This window comes from Natrix helvetica, assembly GCF_964273705.1.
Source record: "Natrix helvetica genome assembly, chromosome: Z".
NCBI classification, from domain to species: domain Eukaryota; kingdom Metazoa; phylum Chordata; class Lepidosauria; order Squamata; family Natricidae; genus Natrix; species Natrix helvetica.
Window position 1 is genome coordinate 123918991 of NC_138554.1, and position 22285 is coordinate 123941275.

The 22285-nt window shown below is 36.1% G+C and overlaps 1 protein-coding gene across 4 annotated transcripts in view; it reads right to left on the reverse strand.

The window, feature by feature from the left end:
• Positions 1–963: 963 nt before the first annotated feature.
• CUL2 (cullin 2) overlaps positions 964–22285 on the reverse strand; it is a 51509-nt gene continuing 30187 nt past the window's right edge. For 2 of the 4 annotated variants that reach the window (XM_081933514.1, XM_081933513.1), the window contains exons 16-21: positions 20916–20993; positions 9969–10035; positions 7625–7827; positions 6055–6156; positions 2468–2584; positions 964–1570 (exon numbers count right to left, since the gene is read on the reverse strand). In XM_081933514.1, the coding sequence (XP_081789640.1) occupies positions 1439–1570; positions 2468–2584; positions 6055–6156; positions 7625–7827; positions 9969–10035; positions 20916–20993 (699 nt within the window). In that variant the 3' untranslated portion in view covers positions 964–1438. Of the gene's footprint in view, positions 1571–2467; positions 5194–6050; positions 6157–7624; positions 7828–9968; positions 10036–20915; positions 20994–22285 lie in introns of all 4 variants that reach the window. The other 2 variants (XM_081933515.1, XR_014173625.1) reach the window with 2 other exon arrangements.

Sequence of the window (22285 nt, forward strand, 5' to 3'; positions counted from 1 at the left end):
CCAAGCCATATTTTGTGGGTAAAAAGAAAATAAGACCCTGTCGTATTTTCGGGGAAACATACAGAGATTTTGTCTAAAGTAAGGAAAAGAAAAGGTTAGGTTTTGGAATCACCAGGGATTTTATAAAATTCTTATAGGCCAGGACATTATTCAACATTATTTAAATGCAACAAAACCAAACATATATTTAGTGACACTTTGTTAAAAATTCAAATATGTGAAATCTTACTGCAAACTCATTAAGTGGAACCTTTTCCCACTGTGAGTTTAGACAGCCTGGTTCATAGTAACTTTCCTTCACAATTTGCGATCATATAAATTAAAACTGACGTAATAAAGTAGCCTTTAGTTTTTCTCTTCCTACCTGGGTGCTTGCATGGAAAGGAGGGTTTTAAAAATTATCCCTGACTTCTAAAGCAAATCCAATCACAGTGAAGTAATATCCACATGATCCATTATTTCATACTTAAAATAAGCAGAAGAGAACAGAGCTGAGGGAAACCTTGGAGGTCTTCCATTTCAGCCCTCTGCTCAACGAGGAGAACCTATACAAATCAGCATAAGAGTAACCAGCCAATCAGAATTATCCCTTTTCCAAGCTGACTTCTACAGTAAACAGAGTAACTGCCAGCTGCCTGCAATTTGGCAGTTCAAATCTCACCAAGCTCAAGGTTGACTCAGCCTTCCATCCTTTTGAGGTGGGTAAAATGAGGAGACAGATTGTTGAGCGCAATATGCTGACTCTGTAAACTGCTTAGAAAGTGCTGTAAAGCACTGTGAAGTGGTATATAAGTCTAAGTGCTATTGCTAACTTAGAAATATAATCATTGGTTCTACAGAGCAAAGGCATGCTTACATAGAACCTAAATCCTTCTGATCATACAGTAAAATGCCCAGGAATGAGCTACAAAGATGCCTATTAGGGAAAACAATAGTTCAATTTATAAATTAAAACAAGTTGCACAATATACTCCATTTTTTATTTATTTGATAAGCAGCAGTATCGTGTTTGTCTTTTTTACATTTCAGTGAGATACAATTATTATGTTATCTGCCATATTACAATATTTAGTCTGTTTTAAGTTTGTGTTTTAAGATACATTAAAAAAAACATCAACTGCAAACGTGGGAGGATGGAGAGGTGAAAGGGGAAGAATGATATCCAACCAAAATTTCCACATTTCAGCAAGACTTCACTCATTCTCTTTTAATAAAGTTTTAAGAAATGTCATAATGACATGAGCTCGGGATATCTATAGGCTTTTTTCTTCACTGACGCTCATGACGTGGCACTGGTGATGTTGTAAACAGCAGAAAAAACAGGAGCTGCCAAGTGGCCAGTTATGGAGGCACCACAGACCTGCTTTTTTCCCCCACAGAACACACCAAGCAGAGACAGAGACGATCTCCTTACAGCCGTATCTGCAGAATATTAAACTCATGCTACATAGCTGTACTCATCTGCCGAGGCCTGGCTCCGTTCAATGTACTGTTTGTCTATCAGAACTTCAATACACTTCTTAATCATGCTGATACTTGGGTTAAACCTAGCTCTTGATTGGCTAATTACCTGTGCAAAGGAGAGAAGAAAGAAAACCTGATGTAAATGCTGCCTAATGAAAAGAGATGTGGGGGGAGGGGGGACTTCAAAGCTAAGCCAAATTTATATATTAAATACGATTTATTTTCTCAAAATTGCAGACCAGTTTGTGTATTTCTGGAGCAAGTTCCCAATTCATGCTAAGGCAGCAATGTCTAGGATCACAACTTTTGGAAAAGCACTTTTGTGAAAAGGAAAAATACTACCACTCAATTTACGCTTGGATACTAATATGCCATGTGTCTCCATGAACAGGCTCAGAATTGTGCATAAACAGAATCCCTTAAGTTCAAGAGTCATCAACAATCTTTCTGATGCAAGACAACATATTTTAAGTTTGTGAGTTGGTGGAGGCTAAAGTGTATTAAGCATGACACTACACATCATAATAGTCTGTGCTTAATGACTTGTTGCTTAGTGATCGTTTGAAGATATGAAGACCCCTTTCCCCAAAAACTATTTACAACCTGATTCTGGAGCTGCATATACTCTTTTTAATGGTTGTCAAATGATTGCATTTCAGGTGTTTAGCAACCATCTCACCATTATGATTTTTTTGCCACTTTCTGTTTTTTTCCAGTCGGTTTCCATAAAAAATCATTGATAGTACATTGATTTGCTTAACAATCATGGTGTTCATTTATTGAGAGCCAGAAAAAAGTTGTAAAATTGGGCCTGGTCTCATGGGTGCCTTGACTAATGACTTACAAAAGAAAATTCCAGATTCCATCACAGTCGTAAGTCAAGGACTACCTATATTCTATAGCCAGGGGTCAAGCATGTAACATGGCACACCTTATTTCAATTGGCCCAGCTAACCACCCGACTTAACAAGATTTCTACTTGCCAAGTGGCACATAATCTTACCTCCTGAATGAGAGCATTGTGTCGCAACAATTTTCGTGCTTTCATGATGCGAACAATTGCAGCTTGAAGGTACATTTTCCTATCTTCATCTACAGCGCTCCTGGTTTGCTCCACTTCCTGCAATACAAGACCGTATAATTCAGTGGGTTAGGAGCTGAGATCTCCTGCAGAGCCAGGCTTATTCAAATGGCGTAGTCTTTTGTGATCCGGATGAAAACGATTCTTTTCTTAATAAACTATATGGAAGAAGCTAATCCTCTGGCATTCTTAGAAACTAAAGGAACCATGAATGAGGGACCACGGGGAACCTTTGCTTTAGCTTATTTTGCTGAGTTTAAACCACTGTTTTCCAAAGTTGACAACTTTAGGATCTATGGACTTTAGTTCCCAGAATTCTCTAGTCAGCATGGGGAAATTGAATCATCTTAAAGTTTTGCCTAGTTTGATAAACACTGGTTTAAAGAAAGAGGTTGACAATTTAAAAATAGATCTGAGTAGACCATACTTGGTTTAATCCTCTAAAGCAAGGGTGTCAAACTCAACTTCATTGAGGGCCGCATCAGACTTCAGAGGGATGGGGGGGGGGGGTGCATGGCCAGGGAACTTAGCCAGCTCGTGGCCTCCCTGACCTCCATATTCGCTAGCAGAGGATTGCAGGAGGCTGTCGTGGCCCAAAACGGAGCCCGGCAGGGGCACATGCAGCCATGAGTTCCCTTTTTGCTGGCAAAGGCACTGCAGGGCGGTCCTTCACTGTTTCCAGGGCAGGCCCACGTGCCAGATCTAAGCACCCCATGGGCCGGATTCAGCCCACGGGCCTTCAGTTTAACACCCCTGTTGTAAAACAACTTTTCTGAAGTAATTTCATTGGGACAACATACCAGGTATATTGCGATTTAGCTTCCAATGGTACTCAAATCCAGCCAATAAGATGCAGACCTTAAGTAAATCTCTTACCTATTATTATAATTCAGAGCTTCAAACAAACTATGCCCATGTTCTTAAAAATTCTGGATTCACCGAATATTCCTAAATCCTGTGGTAGAAATCCAAATAAATAGTTCTATATAGAGATAGAGCACTAAGACTTCTTCTTTCCCCTCTGTGATAAAATGAAGTCACCACAGAGTCTTTAAGTACTTTTTTGCAGCTCTGCATAAACCTTAAGCTCAAAAGAGATATGCCACTGAATTACCAAGCGGCTGAATGCAACTACAACAGAGAATTAACTATTTTGTATTTACCTTCCGGTTTTCCTGGGATTATCAGGGGAGGATGGAAAAGAGAATGGTGAACTAAATGAACCACTAGCCAGATTCAGTTCAGCTCATCTTTTAATCAGAACCAGAAAGATTCCAGACACAATAAAATTATGAATATTACAGAACTATCATTGAAGATGAAAAAGAATTGATAATTTTAAGATCTTAAACAAAGACAAAACTTATTTTACTATTCTTTAAATCTGACTGTCAGATTATAAAATTTGAAATGAAATCAACAAGAATGTGAAGTATAGTGCTGCTGAATTTAAGGAATGAAATAAAAATTCATCTTTTTCCACATACATTGAAAAACAGAAAATACTTTTGAGAAAACATAGTCAGACATCTTAAAAACAAGGAGTAATTTCAATCATCTTAGAGAAGCTTACTGCCTAATAAGTACATTTAGCATTTCTTTGCCAAAGACTCTTATCGGATCAGTGGAGTAATAAGTACAATGTGATACTTGTTATGAAATTGAAGTTCAAGAAACATTAATTCTTAGCTGCTCTAGATATTTCCTAAAACATATGGCTGAAGGGAATGACATTCCAAGTTTATTTTATACTTTTGAGGCTGCAGTCATTATTAACACGCTGAAGTAACCAGGACTGTTAGTTGTACAGAACCAATGATGTCAAGTGATCCTTTGAAGAAGAAATTCTCAGCCAATCTCCACTAATAATGGGTTTTGGGAAAAGCATTTTATTATACAACAAATAGTACAATAACTACATTTGAAATCGGTTAAAACAAATTAATGCAAAAGATAAAATTTTCAATACGACAAAAATGTTCTTTGAACAGAAAATAAAAACTATTTGAAGATAAATGTATAATATATAGTGGCAATATCATTTTGGCTATCATTTCCAAAACAGGGTATTGGCTAATTAAATTAATTTTAGATAGTGGCAGTGAAATAATTATTGGTAATGCTGTGTTACAAATATCCGGTGTGAACTATTATATTTTTTAATGTAATAATGTTGACAATGTAATAATTAATATTACAGCAATGTATTAATGATCATAATGCTCTTGAATAGTGTTACTAGTTTAGAATATACCCAAATCATAAGTGAGCAAATAAATAAAATACAAAATAAGTGTCTTGTGGGGGGGACCTACATATATCTTGTAAGTTAAAGGGAAATGATAAATAGAACTTAATGCATGTGGAAGCAAATCTGAGATGTTCTGAACAAAAACAGACAGTAAATAAAATAAATGAAGAATTAATGTCATAATTTTATTGGGGGATAAATACACTGAACATATGGGCACTGATCATATAGGCTAATATTGTAAAGAATGAAATAAATACAAAATAAACAGATAAAGCTGTCTAAATTTACTAGCAACATCCACAGGTAGCAGAAACCACCATGTTGCTTATTTATAAGCAATAAACAATTCTGGTTCCTTCCGTGTCTGGAAGCGGTAAATGGATCTTACCTTGCACTAAAAATGCATAGGGGTTGTATTTCCAAAAAAGATTCCAAGTTATGTCAAAGAGTAGAGAATAGGTAGTTTTCACCAGATGAAATGAAAAAGAACCAAGCAGCAATAAATCAGAAAACAGAACATGCTATTTTTCATGTTTTTTTATGGCTGTTAATTTTGAAAAGACACACATTTAAAAATATTCTGATTGATTCTCCCCTTTAAAATATATTTTCCTTCTCATTTAGAGTTTTATTACTTAATTGTATTGAATTTTGAATTACTAAAAAAATTTCCTGAATTTGCCTTTAATTGCCCCAAACCTTCAGGAATATAAAAAAATTTAAAAAATTAGAAAAGCTGGTTAGGTAGAAGTGTTAAACAAGCTGCTTTTTAATTATTTATTTCTGATGTTATTAGTGAATGTTTGATGTAGTTTTAAAGAAGACCTGCTAAAAGTAATAGAATTTGTTAATCATGATGTCAATGGGCTTCCTCTACATATTATTAACTGGGGATCCAACCCATATTTGAGACAATTCAATTAGAAAGAGGAATGTCAAAAAGTATGGTTACAGATTTTACAAAGTCTCCAACTGTTTTCAAGTTTCAGTTTTATGTTTCCATAAGTGTCAACCCCTATATCTGTTGTCTGAGCTCACCTGCTAATCAATGTCAGAAACTGGTTAGTACTGGGATAAGGAAGGACTTTAATATAAACTAGCCTTGGAAGCCCATAGATTATTTTGGAAGAAAAGAATGCCAAGAAAGCTGTACAGAAACATCCAGAAGTGAGCTTGACTTAAAAGAGATGTTATTCAATGTTAAATCCCTCATGGAATACTGTTATATGTTGTTCTTGACACTAACAATACTTGCCTGGGGGGTGTCTTTTTGCATTGAAGTAGTGATTTTAAATTTCGTTCGTTTACTGCTAAAATTCATATTTAATGAAAAAGTGGACTCTGCCTCTATATCCTCCTGCAAGAAAAAAAAGAGAGTGTTTTTCTCCTTCCTTTCACACATGTATCAATGATGCCAAACATATCAAAGATGTGTCAGTTTAAGGAAGAACATCTTGCTTTGAAAATCTGTGCTTGCATATGGATTACATCTCCACTGATGAAATGTAAACATATTGCTACTTATTCAATTTGGCAAATCTGAACTACTTCAATTCTCTACAGAGCATCTTGGATGGCCAAAATAATGATATGTTTTAAAACTCAGCCCAAAATAATTCTTCCAATAAAAGAAATACAGAAACATCCATGTTAGTAGGATTAACATGTAGTAAATGTGATCTTTTTGGAAAATATCTTTTGGCTACAGAACAGAATATTTTACAGCTAAGAGGCCCTTAACAAAACAGCATCTCTTTTTGAAGTAACTTCCTTTCAATCTATTGGATAGAAATAACATTAAGGTAGGTTTAAATTATAGTGACAAAAGATACATTTCAATACTACCATTGTCTCTAAAATTGCATTTGCACAATAATTTGTAAAATATCAATCAATAATATGTATTCAGTCAATAAAAGAACAAAACAAATAAAAGAGTGAAACATCTTATATGCATTTTGACAGAAAAACCCTGTTTTTGGTAAAATGACTAAGTAAATTGCTTTGATGTTTGGAACTATGGCCCTCAACCTTTTGGGTGCTAGGGACTGGCTCTGTGGAGAGGTTTTTCTGCAGCCTGGAGGGGATGTGATTTTGTGTGCTGCCTGCATTCTGCAGATGGGGCTTTGCTTGTTTACATGGCCCAGTTTCTGACATGCCATGGCCCAGTGCCAGTCCATGGAACAGGGTTGGGAACCCTGGTCTAGGAGAGCTTTGTATTTAAAAAATAAATTCAATATAGAATACAGTTTTAACTTTAAACCATTCTTGGACTACAGTCTTATCCACAGAATCACCCTCTCTCCAAAATTTCAAACTCCATATCCTAATTTAATGTAAATGTATGCTTTACATTAATGCTTTACTATCTATATTCTTTTTTGAACTGAACTGAGTAACAAGTATTTGTAACTTAAAGCTCAATAGGGGGACATGAAAATTTTTGATCAAAAAATGGCTATGAAATATCTTACAATATTACAAGCTTTTTTAATTTACTAATTTTCATTAGAAGCTTTTCTCAAAGGAAAATAATTAGAGGGGAAGGGGAGACAGAAAAGAAAAAAGCTACAAACAAATGATTTCTGATGTTCTTTACAGCGATTATAAATACATTTTCATTTTATCCTCCCTATAGTTATACAGTTATAGAATATATTTGCTTCATAATAGTTCAATTTTGTTGTTAATCTGTCTGTATTTCTCTACCTTTACCTGTTTTTCTTATTTGTCCTATCTATTATTCCTATTTTTTTCAAAACATAATAGAAATAAGTCACCACTCTCAAATGTGTTATTTTTTTTGGGGGGGGTGGGTAACTTACCTTATCTGAGTCATGGTTGATCATTTTGACATCAAGTAAGGATTTGATAGTTTTGGTCAGTTCCTTCTCATTCATTTGTGTGCTATCTTGAAGTTCTTTGTAACTGACGATTTCACTATTGTTAAAGGCCAGCAGCACTGCCATTTGGTAGGTGGTAACCATGGCTACGTAGGGCTTGGACAAATAATTCATTTTGACCTCACCTGCAAATTAAGTATAAAAACGGATGAATTAATAGAATAAAAACCTCAAGTTTTATTAATAAAGCCTCATTTTGTTCTTCCAAGAACAAAGGCAGCGGGAAGAAAGCAATATCTGATCCAAGGGTATAGCAAAACAAGAACTGAATTTGCAACTGTCTTGAAGAGAAATTAGATTTTTAAAAATATTACTATAGGTAGTCCTTAACTTAGGACCACAACTGAGCGCAAAATTCATGCTGGTAAGCGAGGCGGTTGTTTTGCCCGATTTTACGACCTTTCTTGCCAAAGTTGTTAAAGTGAGTCCCTGCAGGTGTTAAGTTAGTAGCCCAGTTGCTAAGCCAATCTGGCTCTCCCTATTGACTTTGCTTGTTAGGAGGTTGCAAATGGAGAACACAGCGACACTGAAACCCATCATGAATATGAATCAGTTGCCGAGAATCTAGAATTTTCATCATGTGACCATTGGGATGCCGCAACTGTCCTAAGTATGAAAAATATAAATCACCTCTTTTCAGTGCCATTGTAATTTTGAGCGGCAATTAAATGAACAGTTTAACAGACTAACTGTATTTTGAAAAATACAGAAGCATTTTTTTTAAATGCTCCAAAAACGCACTCCCTTGAACAAAATTTAAAGACTCTAATGCTCCAATCCTGGGGGGCTATGTGAATATATTCTTTGGTTTATGGGAATACAGTATGGAAAATGCTAAGCACAACAACTTTGGGCAACAAAGCAGTAGTTTGCCACCATTTTCTCCAATACATTTTTCATTGGAATTTTTCCCCAGTTGACTGTCTAGCAATAGCAATAACACTGAGACTTAAAAACCACTTCACAGTGCTTTACAGCCCCCTCTAAGCAGTTTACAGGATTAGCATATTGCCCCCAACAATCTGGGTCCTCATTTTACCAACCTCGGAAGTATGGAAGGTCAGGAATTGAACTGCTGAACTGCTGGCAGCCGGCAATCAACAAAAGTAGCCTGCAGTACTGCATTCTAACCACTGCGGCTCTTACAATGTCTAGTTTACAATCTTTGGGTTCCTTGGTGATCTCTATCAAAATCCTGACTTGGTCAAGCTGTATTTAGGTCCCCCCCCCCCCATTTCAATCAGCAAAAATCAATTACATGCTATCACTTTGCTTATGCTTGATGTTTTTCTATGATGCTTTTCTCCTTCCCTCCAACACGTCAAATTTTGGTTCAAGCTCAGGTAGGCCTTTGTTTGAAGCACCAAAATTTCCGTTGCTAAGTCATGTGATTGTAAAGTGCAACATAACGTGACTGTATCCGCTTAGTGGGCGCAATCCAGACAGTCCTTGTTGCAGTTGTTAGGATCATAAGGTGTTATGAGAGGACCCTTGTTACTTCCTGCTGGCTTCACGGAAGGGAAAATCAGTGGGGAAGTTGACAGGAAAGTCTACAAGTGGCTGCTATGATGTGGCATGAGTGCAGTGGAGCCTTTCTCACTACTACCTGGTGAGAAAGGATGTGCAGGGGGCCACTACAGCATAAGCACATCAAGGCTGCAAATGGGAGGGAGAGAGTGCCTTGACACCAAGATGCTGTATATGCATGTGCTATGGAGCATGAGATCCCTGACACCTTCTTCCCCACCAGCTTGGTTCTGCTTGTGGAAAAACAAGGGTGAAGGTCACAAATGATGATCATGTGATTCAAGTACAAATTAGTTGCCAAGCATTCAGATCATGATCACGTAACTGGGGAAGTGCTGGGTGGGCCAAAACTTTGTACCACTCCTTCATTACTGTCAAATGATCACTGAACAAGTGGCTATAAAGCACATGCCCAAATCCATTTTTATTATAAACATTTCTTGTTTGCAACCCATACCAATGAAATTTATTTATTTTTCCCCTGAAATGAATCATCAATTGAGAATGTAAAATATAAAATTTAAAACAACTGATTTTTCAGATAACAATTAAAAGTAATAAAAATAACCAAGTGAGATGTATTAAGAAAACCAGATTAGCTAAGACAGAGAAAATAATTTAAATTTAAGGTTTCATTATCATCAAAACTTCAATAGATAAACAGTTACATTTCATCTAAGCAAAGAAAAAAAATATAGTGATGTTTTCAAGAGCTAAGGATCATGTAAATTTATTTTACCTGTGCAAAGATAATGTAACCAGGTAAGTTTCCTTCCACTGAAATGCTGGCTGTAAAATAATTCAAACTGAAAAACAAAATAATTATTTTGGTCAAATATATCATGAACTTTAAAAATAATAAAAAGCAGAAAAAAGATTATGTTTAAAAACTTTAAAAAGAATGACCATATCTAAAACCCAACAATCATCTTAATTAAAAATAAGCATTTTTGATAGCCTATCTAAGATCAGAGATGGAATAACTGAATTACACATAGTAACAATATTCATCTATATACTGTAAACAAAATTCCACTTCTGAATGAGAAATCCTGCACAATAAAGCAAAACATAGCTGAATGTCACATCATAGAAACAATGATTTTTTTTCTATTTCTCAATGTACATCCATTCATCTTCACACAGATGAGAAACACTGATTTATTCAAAGCTACACAAGATCTCTAAAATTCTAATTCTTCTTTCTCAACCTGAAAATCTAAATCTAATTTATTTCTGCCCCGCAAGGTAGCCCAGTCAAGAAGCACATCTAGGAATACTAACTCTATTTTTATTATAAAGCTACATTAACAGAATCTTGCAAGATTGAAAATATTTCCTGCCCTTTCTATTTATTTTCCCAAAAATTATTGAAGGTCCTTAAAAACTTTCCTATGGGATGGCATATCTTTTACACACTAGTTGTCCAGTCGGTGATTATTTCCACATACCATTACAATTTTCTATTCCAGGTAGTCCTCGACTTACGACCGCAACTGAGCCCAAAATTTCTGTGGCTAAGTGAGACATTTGGTAAGGGAATTATACCCCATGTTACGATTTTCTTGCCACAGTTGTTAAGTGAATCATTGCAGCTGTTAATTTTCCCCAATGACGTTGCTTGTCAGAAGGTTGCAAAGGATGGATCACATGACCCCATGATACTGCAGCCATTGTAAATATGAATCAGTTCACATGACAAGGATGCTGCAATTGTCAAAAAGTATCATAAGTCACTCTTTTTGAACAGTCACTAAATGAACTGTTGTAAGTCGAGGACTACCTGTATAGATTTAGACAGAATTCATCCTTTTTTTAATGTTATACTCACATCAGATTTGTTATAATTGTTGTATTATAATTATATATAATTATTGTACAATGTCAGAAGTTATGGGTGCCTCATCACTGGAGGTTTTTAAGAAAAGACTGGACAACCACTTGCCTGAAATGGTATGGAGTTTCCTGCTCGAGCAGAGGGGTGAACTAGAAGACCTCCAAGGTCCCTTTCAGCTCTATTCTGATTGTTATACTCAGAGCTTCTTTTAAATGAATTTGTACATTTTTATATAACATGGCAACACTATCAGTCCCATTTGAAAAATGGAGACTGTAAGGAAAACTGGGAACTGCTTTTAAGAAGTCCACATCATCCATAGGTAGGGGAAATGGGACACCTTACTCTTTTATTCACTGGGCATCTGTCACTCCTAAAGACATACTGACAAGAATGTGGAAAATGTTCTAGCTAGTAATTTCTTCGTAGATGACAATTTAAAATAGATTTAGGAACCTCAGTCCTAAAACGGTGCTACAAAAGTTCCAAATTAATTCTCAACAATAAGCCACACCTGAGAAGACTACACAGTAGTCTGTTATCATAACAAAAACATACAGAACAGGAACTACAATACCCCCATTCCTTTAGCTCTTTATTTTAACAGGGCAACCTATTTTCTGAGATGATTTAAACAGCACTTAGAACAATTTGTCCTTTGATGAAAGAAAAATGGAACAGGCTTTCTACAGATTCTCAAATAATTCCAAAAAATATTTTGAATCTCTTGCTACACTGATTGCAAAAAGATAAACTTCACATTAATGACTTATGATGAAATATTAAAAATGTTTATTACAAGAGTGCCTATTTAATCCCATAAGTCAAGTGCACACACCTTAATTGGTGTTTTAATATATTTTGTATTAAGATACATGTATCACTTGTTACTTATGTTAATGGTGCACTAAATGAAATTAATACCCAGAGTGGAAATTAGTACAATAATATCATTTAACTTAATTTAACTGATTTAAATTTTATTCCCAAATCTCAGAATTTAGTATGGGGTTTGTGACTTCTCCTATTGCTGTCATGAGATTTAAAAGAAGAAAGAATAAATTTTCTATTTCATAATTCTTTTTCCCCTTCAGGATCTAGCTGAAATGAACTAAAAAGCAAAAGCAAATTCTAGCTAAATTCAAATAATATTTGCCAATTAACTCTAATTTAGTGAATCAGAAAGCAAACACATACTTTGATAAACATTCTCACTGAGGATCAAGCTAGCTTTTGATTTGTGAAATGTGCAAGGAAGTCAATTAAGAATTTGCTTATTATGCAATTTTATCTAGCTGCAAAGAAGCACACACACAAAAGCTAAACATTCAGTCAATTCCCCAACAGCTGTCTTGAATGCCCACTGACATAATGCCAGCCATATTTGGACCCCAGATTGATTTAGTAACGACACAAGTGAAATTTTGGCCAAAATTATTTGGAAGTTTGCAGCCTCTTCAAAGTTTTAGACAATTATTTTCGTACTAAGCTTCCTGCAACTTTTTATTATCAGGTATCATCCCAATGTGCTTGAATTGCAATTCCTAGGATGAGTCAGATAAAGTTTCCCCTCACACATATGTGCTAGTCATTCCCGATTCTAGGGGGCGGTACTCATCTCCGTTTCAAAGCTGAAGAGCCAGTGCTGTCCAAAGCTATCTCCGTGGTCATGTGGCTGGCATGACTAAATGCCAAAGACGTTCCTATTTTTCTACTTGCATTTTTACATGCTTTTAAAATGCTAGGTTGACAGAAGCTGGGACAAGGAACGGTTCATTGCATTATGCAGCTCTAGGGATTCGAACTGCAGAACTGCCAACCTTTCTGATCAACAAGCTCACCATCTTAGCCACTGAGCCACTGTGTACCTTTATGAGACAGGTAGTAGGAGACAATTCAAGGAAGTAAGCTTCATTGAATAAAGTTTTTAGACTAATTAATATGCATATTCAAACTATTAGCTTATATGTATCAGGTGAATGGCTATTCCTGGAAAATACCTTACAATACCTTACATGTAATGTATTTCAGATAAATATGTCTGTCTTATTTACAAGACTGCAGGATATTGTTCTGATTATTAGATTTTGGTTAAACATCCTCAAAAGCATGATTCCTCTTGATTTAATTGTACCATTTTATTAGTTGGACCACAAAATTTTCCATATTTCCCTCCATTGATTTCTCATTATAAACCAAGAAATTCCAAAAATATTTAAATGAAGAGTTTATATTACCCATTCCAGATTATATGGTATATCTCTACAGTAATGACTAGAAACTTCAGTTTTTTGCAAATGTCTGAATCAAGAAGAAGCCTAAGAAGCCTAAGATCTGGGAGAGGAGATAGCTTCATAAGTTAACATGTTAAGAATGGGTGAGCTCTCAGAATAAGAGGTTACTTGAACTAGGGAACATGAATTAAGATTTGAATGGCACGGTACTTATGGTATGACAAAAGTAAAGTTAATGTTGATTTTAATAACCATTTTGTTAGACATGCCACTAAGAGTTTGGAATAAATATTAAAAAAGGCTTTCTATGAAATTTCCCCTGTCAACTCCCAGCGTTGTCATGGGAAACAAGGTGGCCAGACGAAGGGGGAGGGGACCCAGGCAACAACGACCAGTTGCCAGAATCCTATGGCAGTGACGACGAGGGCAAAAATGACCCAATGGTGAGAGGACCAACTCACCCTTTCCTTTTTCCAATACGCCTCACAGCCCCCAAAAGAGGAAGCCTGGGAGATTTTCAAGCCCTAATAGACTCAGGCTGCATTAGATGCTTGATCAATCTGACCACAGTCCTAAACCTGGAGATCAGAGCAAAAAGACTGACCCACCCAATCTGGTTCGAACAGGTTGACGGGTCCCTAATGGGGGAAGCCTATGCCACCCACCTGACCTAGCCAGTGAGACTAGAAGTAGCGGATCACTGGGAAGTAATTCGATTCATAATACCCTCCAAAATGACAGATGCAGTCATACTGGGACTCTCCTGGCTAGACAAGTGGGGACCGACCACCTGGTGACAGGGAGTATCTGCAGACTTAGGATAGAAAAGGGGCCCCAACCCTTTCCACGCCAGCAAGCAGAAACACCACCCAAGCAGGGAACCCCCCAAAAAGAAAACATCTGGCAGCCATATCTGACGAAACTCCAGAGACCGAATAGATCTTGCCTACTGGTGCTCCTAATAAATGACCATTTTTTTAATTGAACCTATACTCATGAATCAATTAGGACATTTTTAGGAAACCTTACAGACCCTTTGTGTGTCACCACAGGAAGCCTTTTTCAGAAAACAAATGGTGGCAAAGCCAGACTGATTGACTTTCAACCTGGTGACCCAATATTAAAGTTGAGGGAAGAACTTGAATCAGAAGGGTTACATTTGCCATTGGCTTACCAATCAACAACTGAAATAAAGGTTTAAACTGGATAAAAAAATGCTATGGATATGACTTTGTTAAAAATGAATTGGAAATTTCATTATGTGGCAACAATGAACATATTATTGCTAAGATCTATAAAATGTTATTGGAATTGAATTTGGAAAGTGAACATATAAAACCATTGTATGGATATAATGTGATGCTGTACAATGGGAAAATATGTGGATGAAGGGTTTAAAATTGACATTAAATTGTAATTTAAAAGAAAATTTATATAAGATGTTTTAACACCAGATATCTAGGATGTCTAGTATATCAAGTGAATGTTGGAAGTGTAAAAAGTAAAGAAGGGACTTTTATCATCCATGGTGGACATGTGATAAAGCAAAAAAAAAAAATTGAGTATGATTCATATTTTAATACAGAAAGTTTTGAAAATGGAGATAAAAATAAAACCAGAACTTTTCCTCTTGGGCCTAATGGAAAAAGAACTGGAGAAAAATGGGAACTTCTTTATTATATATGCTGACAGCCGCAAGACTATTGTATGCACAAAAATGGAAGGACACTTCAATTCCTACCATGGATGAATAGTTGCAGAAGTTGATGGAGTTGGCTGAAATGGCAAAATTGACCACTTTGATTAAAGAAAAGAACATAAGTGCTTTTAATTCAACATAGAGACTGCTTCTGAACTTTGAGCTTGAAGTGGAAAAGAATGAAACTCTGACTTTGGGTTTTACCAATTAGACTGATAGATCTTTATAGAAATGGCTTGTTCATTATGAAAAAGCAAAAAGTTGTGATTTGATGTTAATGCCTTATTTTACTGCAACAGAGAGAGTGGGAAGCTTCTTTTTCTTATCTTTCATCACCTCTTTTTCCTTCCCCTTCCCCTCTAATTACTTACTTTGTATTTTATACTTTAGAACTCAATACAAATGTTAAACAGTAAAAGTTAAAATGTTAAGGATGATATGTTACAGGAACATAAATAAATACACTAGAAAAGGATGCCAATATGATACTAGTTCTACCTTTCCTGTCCTGTGCTTTTCATTCTCTAGCTAGTTACCATCTATTTATTAACGCGTGGAATTCTGGTATCTCTATTTTTTTAATATCCAGTGGAGTCACAGGCTTAGGATAACATTTATGTGCTTTGCATTTTCAAAATCAGATCACAAAATTGTCCCTATCAGAACTTTCTCTGCATTAAATTATCTATATTATTTTGCAGGGTTTTTTTGTACCTGAAGCAGATGTTTCATTTATGAAAAAAATTGGATACAAAATTGATAATGATCAACTTCTCTTTCTATGGATTTTATCCTTCTTCCTCTCTTTATTATAAGGTTGGCCACATAGGCAGTCAGAAGTTTAGACTAGATTTCAATTTGTATTTACCTATAAAGGCCCCTGGGCTCCATGTTAGCTGGCAGAAGGCTAGCAAAACAAAATAAAAACAAAATAAAAAGAGAAATGTTTCCCCATTTGCATTTGAGAATACAAGAAGGGATAGGAAAGGAGAAAGAGAAAAGACAAAGAAAAAGATGGGAAGGGAGCAAAGAAGGAAAAATAAGGAAAGAGGGGAAGGAAGAAGAAAGGAGAAAGAAGAGGGAATGAAAAGGAAGGAAGGAAGGAAGGAAGGCTTATAATGAGAGTGAGGAAGGATTTAGCACTCAGCCACCACAGGTGCCCTGGACACGAATGATATTGAGCTGGCCATACCAACCATGGCCATGTCCACCCCCAGTTTCTGAGGTCAAACACAACCCTTATGTGGCTCTCAATGAAATCGAGTTTGATACCCCTGGTCTAGTGTTTAAGGGACCAGACAAGCAACAAGGATATTGTGAATTCTAATGCCATCTTAAGCATGAAAGTCAGCTGGATGATCTTGCTCCAGTCACTCTCTCTCTCTCAGCCCAACCTACCTCATAGGTTTGTTGTTATGGGGAAAACAGGAGAAAGAAGTACTAATTATGTGTGTTACCTTCAGTTATTTATAAAAAATAATAAAGGCGGGATGGAAAGAAAGCAAGCAAGCTGCCTTTTGTAATTGATGCCATTGTATTCCCACATTCACTTGAGCTTGGATGCATGATTGGTAGTTTTGAACTTTTCAGTCCCTAATGTAAAGCTACTAATTGGTAACAACCAATGACAAAAAGGAGAAAAGAATATGCCTATAGAATGGATTATTAGGAGTGGAAATGATTTTTAAGCATTGCTATTATTCAAGTGTTTTATTCCTCACCAGTCAACTGATCTCAGATATACAGTGATACCTCAGTTCTCATCCTTAATTGGTTCTGGGAGGCATAATACCAAAAGTGTTAAGTACCAAACACATTTTCCTCATAAAAAATAATGTAGTAAGTCACAATGCAGCCAACACTGACAGGTTCTAGCTCGTGCATTGGAACAATAAGAACCAGGGCAAAATTTTCAGATCAAAATTCATTTTGAGTACCAACTTCAATGAATTTCAAAGCAGTTGAGTTAAGTACCAAGGTACCCAAGTCAATATGCCAATCCAGATATTGCTGAGACGCCCAGGACCATAGCTTTTGCAATTGAAGAAGCTATTTAGAATATTCTTGGAAACTACATCCTAGCCCTGTGATGGCGAACCTATGGCCCGCGTGCCAGAGGTGGCATGCCCTCTTTGTGAGCATACATGCCGTTGCCAGCTGCTCCTCTGGTTTCCAGCGGGCATGAAAAATGGCCTGAGACAGCCCTGAAAATGGCCTGAAAACAACCCCAAAACAGTGAGGAAACAACTCCAAAACAGCCTGAAAATAGCCAAAACACAGGCATGTGCACTGCGGCCAGCTGGTCTTTGGGTTTCCATCCTCCGGCACAAGAACATGCACGCACATACACGGGTGTTCCAGTTTGGGCACTCGGTGCTGAAAAGGTTCCCTATCACTGTCCTAGCCTATAAAAACAGAGAGTACTTCATACCTCCAGCAGGTTTTTTACAAACTCTAAAAGCATTCACAATGGGCAGGAACTGCCTACAAGACACAACGGGAACACTAAGGATTGGCGGATGGTTCTGTTAGAACATTAATCTTAGTGGCAAAGCACAGACCCTTCTTTGCCTAATTTACTGACCTTGAGATTGCTAGAAAAGATGAAGCTCTTAAAGGGGAGGAAGAAGCAAAGAAAAAGAGAAAGAATGAATTATGAGAAGCATCCTTGCTAAAAAGAAAAGCTAAGTGACTCTGAGAAGTTCATGGCCAAAGATTTATCACAGAAAAGTTTTATGTTCCTCTGACTAATTAATTGCAATGGAAGTAAATTTAAGGCAAAGAAAGAAGGATAATTTTTTTTCAGAAATCTGAGAGATGGCTTGGGCAAGAGACAGATACAGGGCTTTGTTTAAATTGTCATCAATTTAAGCCAAAGATCAAAGGCTTCTTTCCTGATGCTGGAGAATTGAGAATAAAACATTAACTTCAGCTGAAAGTTGACTGAAGGAATATAAGAACTGTTTCAAGTACCATATTTTTTGGGGGGAAGGCGCACCAGAGTATAAGATGCACCAAGATTTTGAAGAGGCAAATTTAAAAAAAAAGTTTTTGCACTCTGCAGACCTCCCCAAAACTGACCATTTTTCATGAAAACGGGCCCATTTTTTGTCAAAAAGAGAGCATGAATTGTCTTTAGGCAGCTTGTAGAGTGCTCCTGGGGGCTGCCCCCCCAACAATGAACAAAATGGGCCCGTTTTTGCAAAAAACGGGCCTGGTTTTTGTCAAAAAAAAGAGGGCATGCATAGCCTTTAAGAGGCTTATAGAGTGCTCCTAGGGACTGGGCAAAACGAGCAAAAAACAGCCCATTTTCCGCTCATTTCTGCCCTCTCCAGCCCCCAGGAGCACTCTGGAAGCTTCCTAAAGGCTATGCATGGCCATTTTGGTAAAGGGGGTGGGGTTTCAGGAGGCAAAAAATGCTGTATTCAGTGTATAAGACGCACCCAGATTTTAACCCTCTTTTTTGAGGGAAAAAGGTGCATCTTATACTCTAAAAAATATGGTAGTTTTGAATTTTTCACAAGTTTATAGAAAAAAATGGAGAATACAAGGAAGAAAACAGAGAGAAGATAATTAATCAACTATTTATTTTATGTTGCGGGGCCTTATAGGACAAAACACAAAGCAACAATGGGTGTTTCAGAAAACCCTAACCACAGAAAATAAAATATTGTTAGAAAAACCATTCCACAATTTTAAAAAATACTGATAAGTAGATATTAGCCAATAGTTTGATATATGAAATTTGAATTGTAATAATGGTAAAACAGATATGAAAGAAGAATCTTCCAGTGAAGATCTTTCAGGAAAGGGGGGGGGGGGGAGCCTGAACCATTCCTACACAACAAAGATTAGAAAAAACTAATGGTTAAAGCACCAGGCTAGAAAGCAGAAAACTGTTGTGTTTTAGTCCCAGTTTAGCCATGAAAGCCAGCTGGGTGATCAGGGGCCAGTCATTCTCTCAGCCTGACTCACCCCACAGGGTTGATGTTGAGAAAGGAAGAAAGAGTATTAGATTCACTTCCTTGAGTTACTTCTAGAAATAATAAAAGTGTGATAAATAAATATTTCAGGAGAAAATCTATCTCTCCCCCACACAAAAGTCCTTGCCTGTAGTATACAGAGATATAAAAATATTCCTTAAAAGGGGGTGTATGTAGTTTCCCTATATGCAATTTCACATTTTGTAGAATTTAATTCCTTCAGGAAAGAAATATGATGCCATAAAAGTCAGGATCTTGAATTCAATAGCTAGGTTAGACTATAAGTACACACCCTTGTAATTTATAGAAATAGTAGAGGTTGCCAGGTCTTATAGTTTATAAAGGCAGAGAAAATACATTTTACCAGAGTACCAATTTAATGTTACGGACAGAACTGGATGAACTGAAGATGTACTCTGCAATCTCGCAAACTTAAAGGTATATTTACAAAAAAGGTTTATATATTCAACATGTGGTCATATCAGCAACCCTTTTTATAAGCTAATAATAATAATAATAATAATAATAATAATAATAATAATAATAATGTTACTGCTAACAATAGTTAAACCTTTGCAGCTAAACTTGGGATATTTTCCTCTAATTAAACCCATCAATCATTAAGCAACAGCTTGGGTAAATGAAGAAATGATTGAAGAAAGCAATGAGAAAACATTTGAATTCTAAAAAGTTGATAGTCAAAAAGGCATATTATGACTATTAACGAAGAACAAAAATCTTTCTAAATATATTCTGTTAATACAGAAAAGAAATGGCAAGGTAATTAATCTAAGAGCATACAGATTCATTCAATTTTAAGACAAAGTAAGACTAGGAAATGATTATTAATTCAATACCTGCCTTATAGAACATCCCCCCCCCCCCAATATGTCCCACAAGTCCTTCAAGACTTGGCTATTTCAGGCAGCGTGGGGGGCCCAGGAGACCAGTCACATTTTAAGATGACTACATTGTTAATATTTACTCTCTCCTGTTACAAATGCCATATGGATCACTGTAGTTAGGAAAATATCTAGCAAAAGACATATAATAGTAAGATACAAATTAATCTTCGTTAAACTCAGTTTGTCCTAATAGATATTCTGAATTTTTGAAAATTATCTTTAACCAGGCCTATTTAAGCCTTACCTCAGAGGTCAGCACACCTGCCTTGTTTAGCATTACAGAATGAACTGTTGGCAAACTTTTTTTTTTTTTTAATTTAGTAATTTTATTTAAGGGGATTTTAAATTGTGTTTTTAATTGTCTTTCACTTATAAGTCAACTCTCCTCCATGCACATATGTATATGTCTCTGTTCTTTTTGTATATATGTTTGTCTTATGTGTATTTTTATTCGTTTTGATTGTACGCCGCCCCGAGTCCTTCGGGAGAGGGTTGCGGCTAATCAAATAAAATTATTATTATTATTATTATTTCCTGTTTTAATTGGATTTTCACTCAATTTGACTGATTTGAAAACCAAGGAAGATTTGCTTACGATTCATTCTGTAATGCTAGACAATGTTCAGACTTCTACCCTTTCATCTAGCACAAGGAAATCTATAGAATATGTAAGGATATTGATTTGGACTGCTATCTTAGAAGAATGATATGCTTGCATCATCTACATCTTAAAGAAGACATATGGATATGAGGAAGTACTTTGTGAAGAATCTTCCCCAATGCAGATAAACCTCCAGATATGTATACCAACTTTGACAATTCTCAGCAAAAACCACAAAGGTAAAATGTTAGTCCAGTATATTCGGATTGAAAAGGGTTGCTGTGATCAAGCCAAAAGCTATATTAGTTACATCTTCATGGCAGTCAAAACTCCAAAAATGTTTATTCTAAGGCTGGTGTACATAGTTCGTCTTTAATTTCTGTTCAGTCATTCCTACAAATCTGCAATAAAACTCCTACTAACCTACCATCTGTACACTTTTTTCCAGTTCCTGAGGAATTGCAAAGGTAGATGATGGCGCCTGGGTCAAAGGCCATGCTCCAGCCTAGGGGGGGGGGGAAATTATTATTTTTTACATCACCACCAAAATAAATTACGTCATTCTAAAAAAGCACATAAAGCAGCTATCATCCTTTTTTTTTAAAAAGCAAATAAAAATCCAATTATAATAAGAGAACTAGAGCTGTGAATAATCCTATTTGGAATTATAAAGCATAGAAATCCATGGAAAGCTAAATAAAGGAAAATCTCCTTGGTTGACCATGATTTCTTATGAATTCTTGAACATATCTATATCAGTAATACTGGAAACCAAGCAAAATGCTGCAAAAAGGCAAACTGACTTTAAAAGAAAAAGCAGACTTTAGTAGATAATAATTAAAATAGCAGAAAAGGCACAGGCTCTTCAGCGCCTTTTCCTGGCAAAGTAAAATGTGTTCAGGGAATTATCACACTATTCCTGAACACTGAAAATTATGTTCACTTTCCTACTAGCCGCTAAAAGATTTTGATTTTATTACTTTACTTTTCTCACCAGGTTGTTCAACCAGTCACAAATATAAAGCATTTAACAGAGCTTCCCGTCTTGATAAAAGCAATCATGGACAATATGAAAACCAAGCACTACTCCTGGTTCCTTCCAAGCATGTCATAAACATGTTTCAAGAGATTTTGGGATGCTGGTGTCTGTGAAGACTTATTTTTGCAGCATCCCATCATATTCTTGCAGACTTGCCTCTGGCTCATCTGTAGAGATGCTACTGCATTAACACTTCTGTGAAAAATGTTCTGTGTTAATGGGGATGTTGTATAAAATATTTTTTAAAAATCTATAGGAAGAAATTTGGATTTCTTTACAAAATATTTAGGATTTACATTCAATGAATGCTTGCTCTGCCTTGTATGTTAACCCAGGAATCAAAATTTAATCTAATCAAAATGAGGCCCATACAAAAGTTATCAATTAATGTTTATAGATGCTGACAAAATGCCTTAGAAAAAAAATAAACTGAAGACTGAAAAGGAAAAATATATCTCTAAGAAGATTTATTTTGTTTAGTGGCCATGAAAAGTTGAAGTTGAAAGCAAGCTACCCTAAAAGGTAGACCAGACTAAGAAACAGATATTATGCAGACCTAAAACTGCTGTTATTAGAACAATAGAGGCACAGAAATCTTGCAAGCACAGCTAGCTCACCACATAGGACAATTGGGATTTGAATTTCCATTGCTAAGCAATGCTGCAATTTTGAACATGGTCACACCTGATTTATGCTTTATGCTTTTTCCATGGTTGTTAAGTTAATCACCATCGTTAAAGTGAATCCAGCTTTTCCCA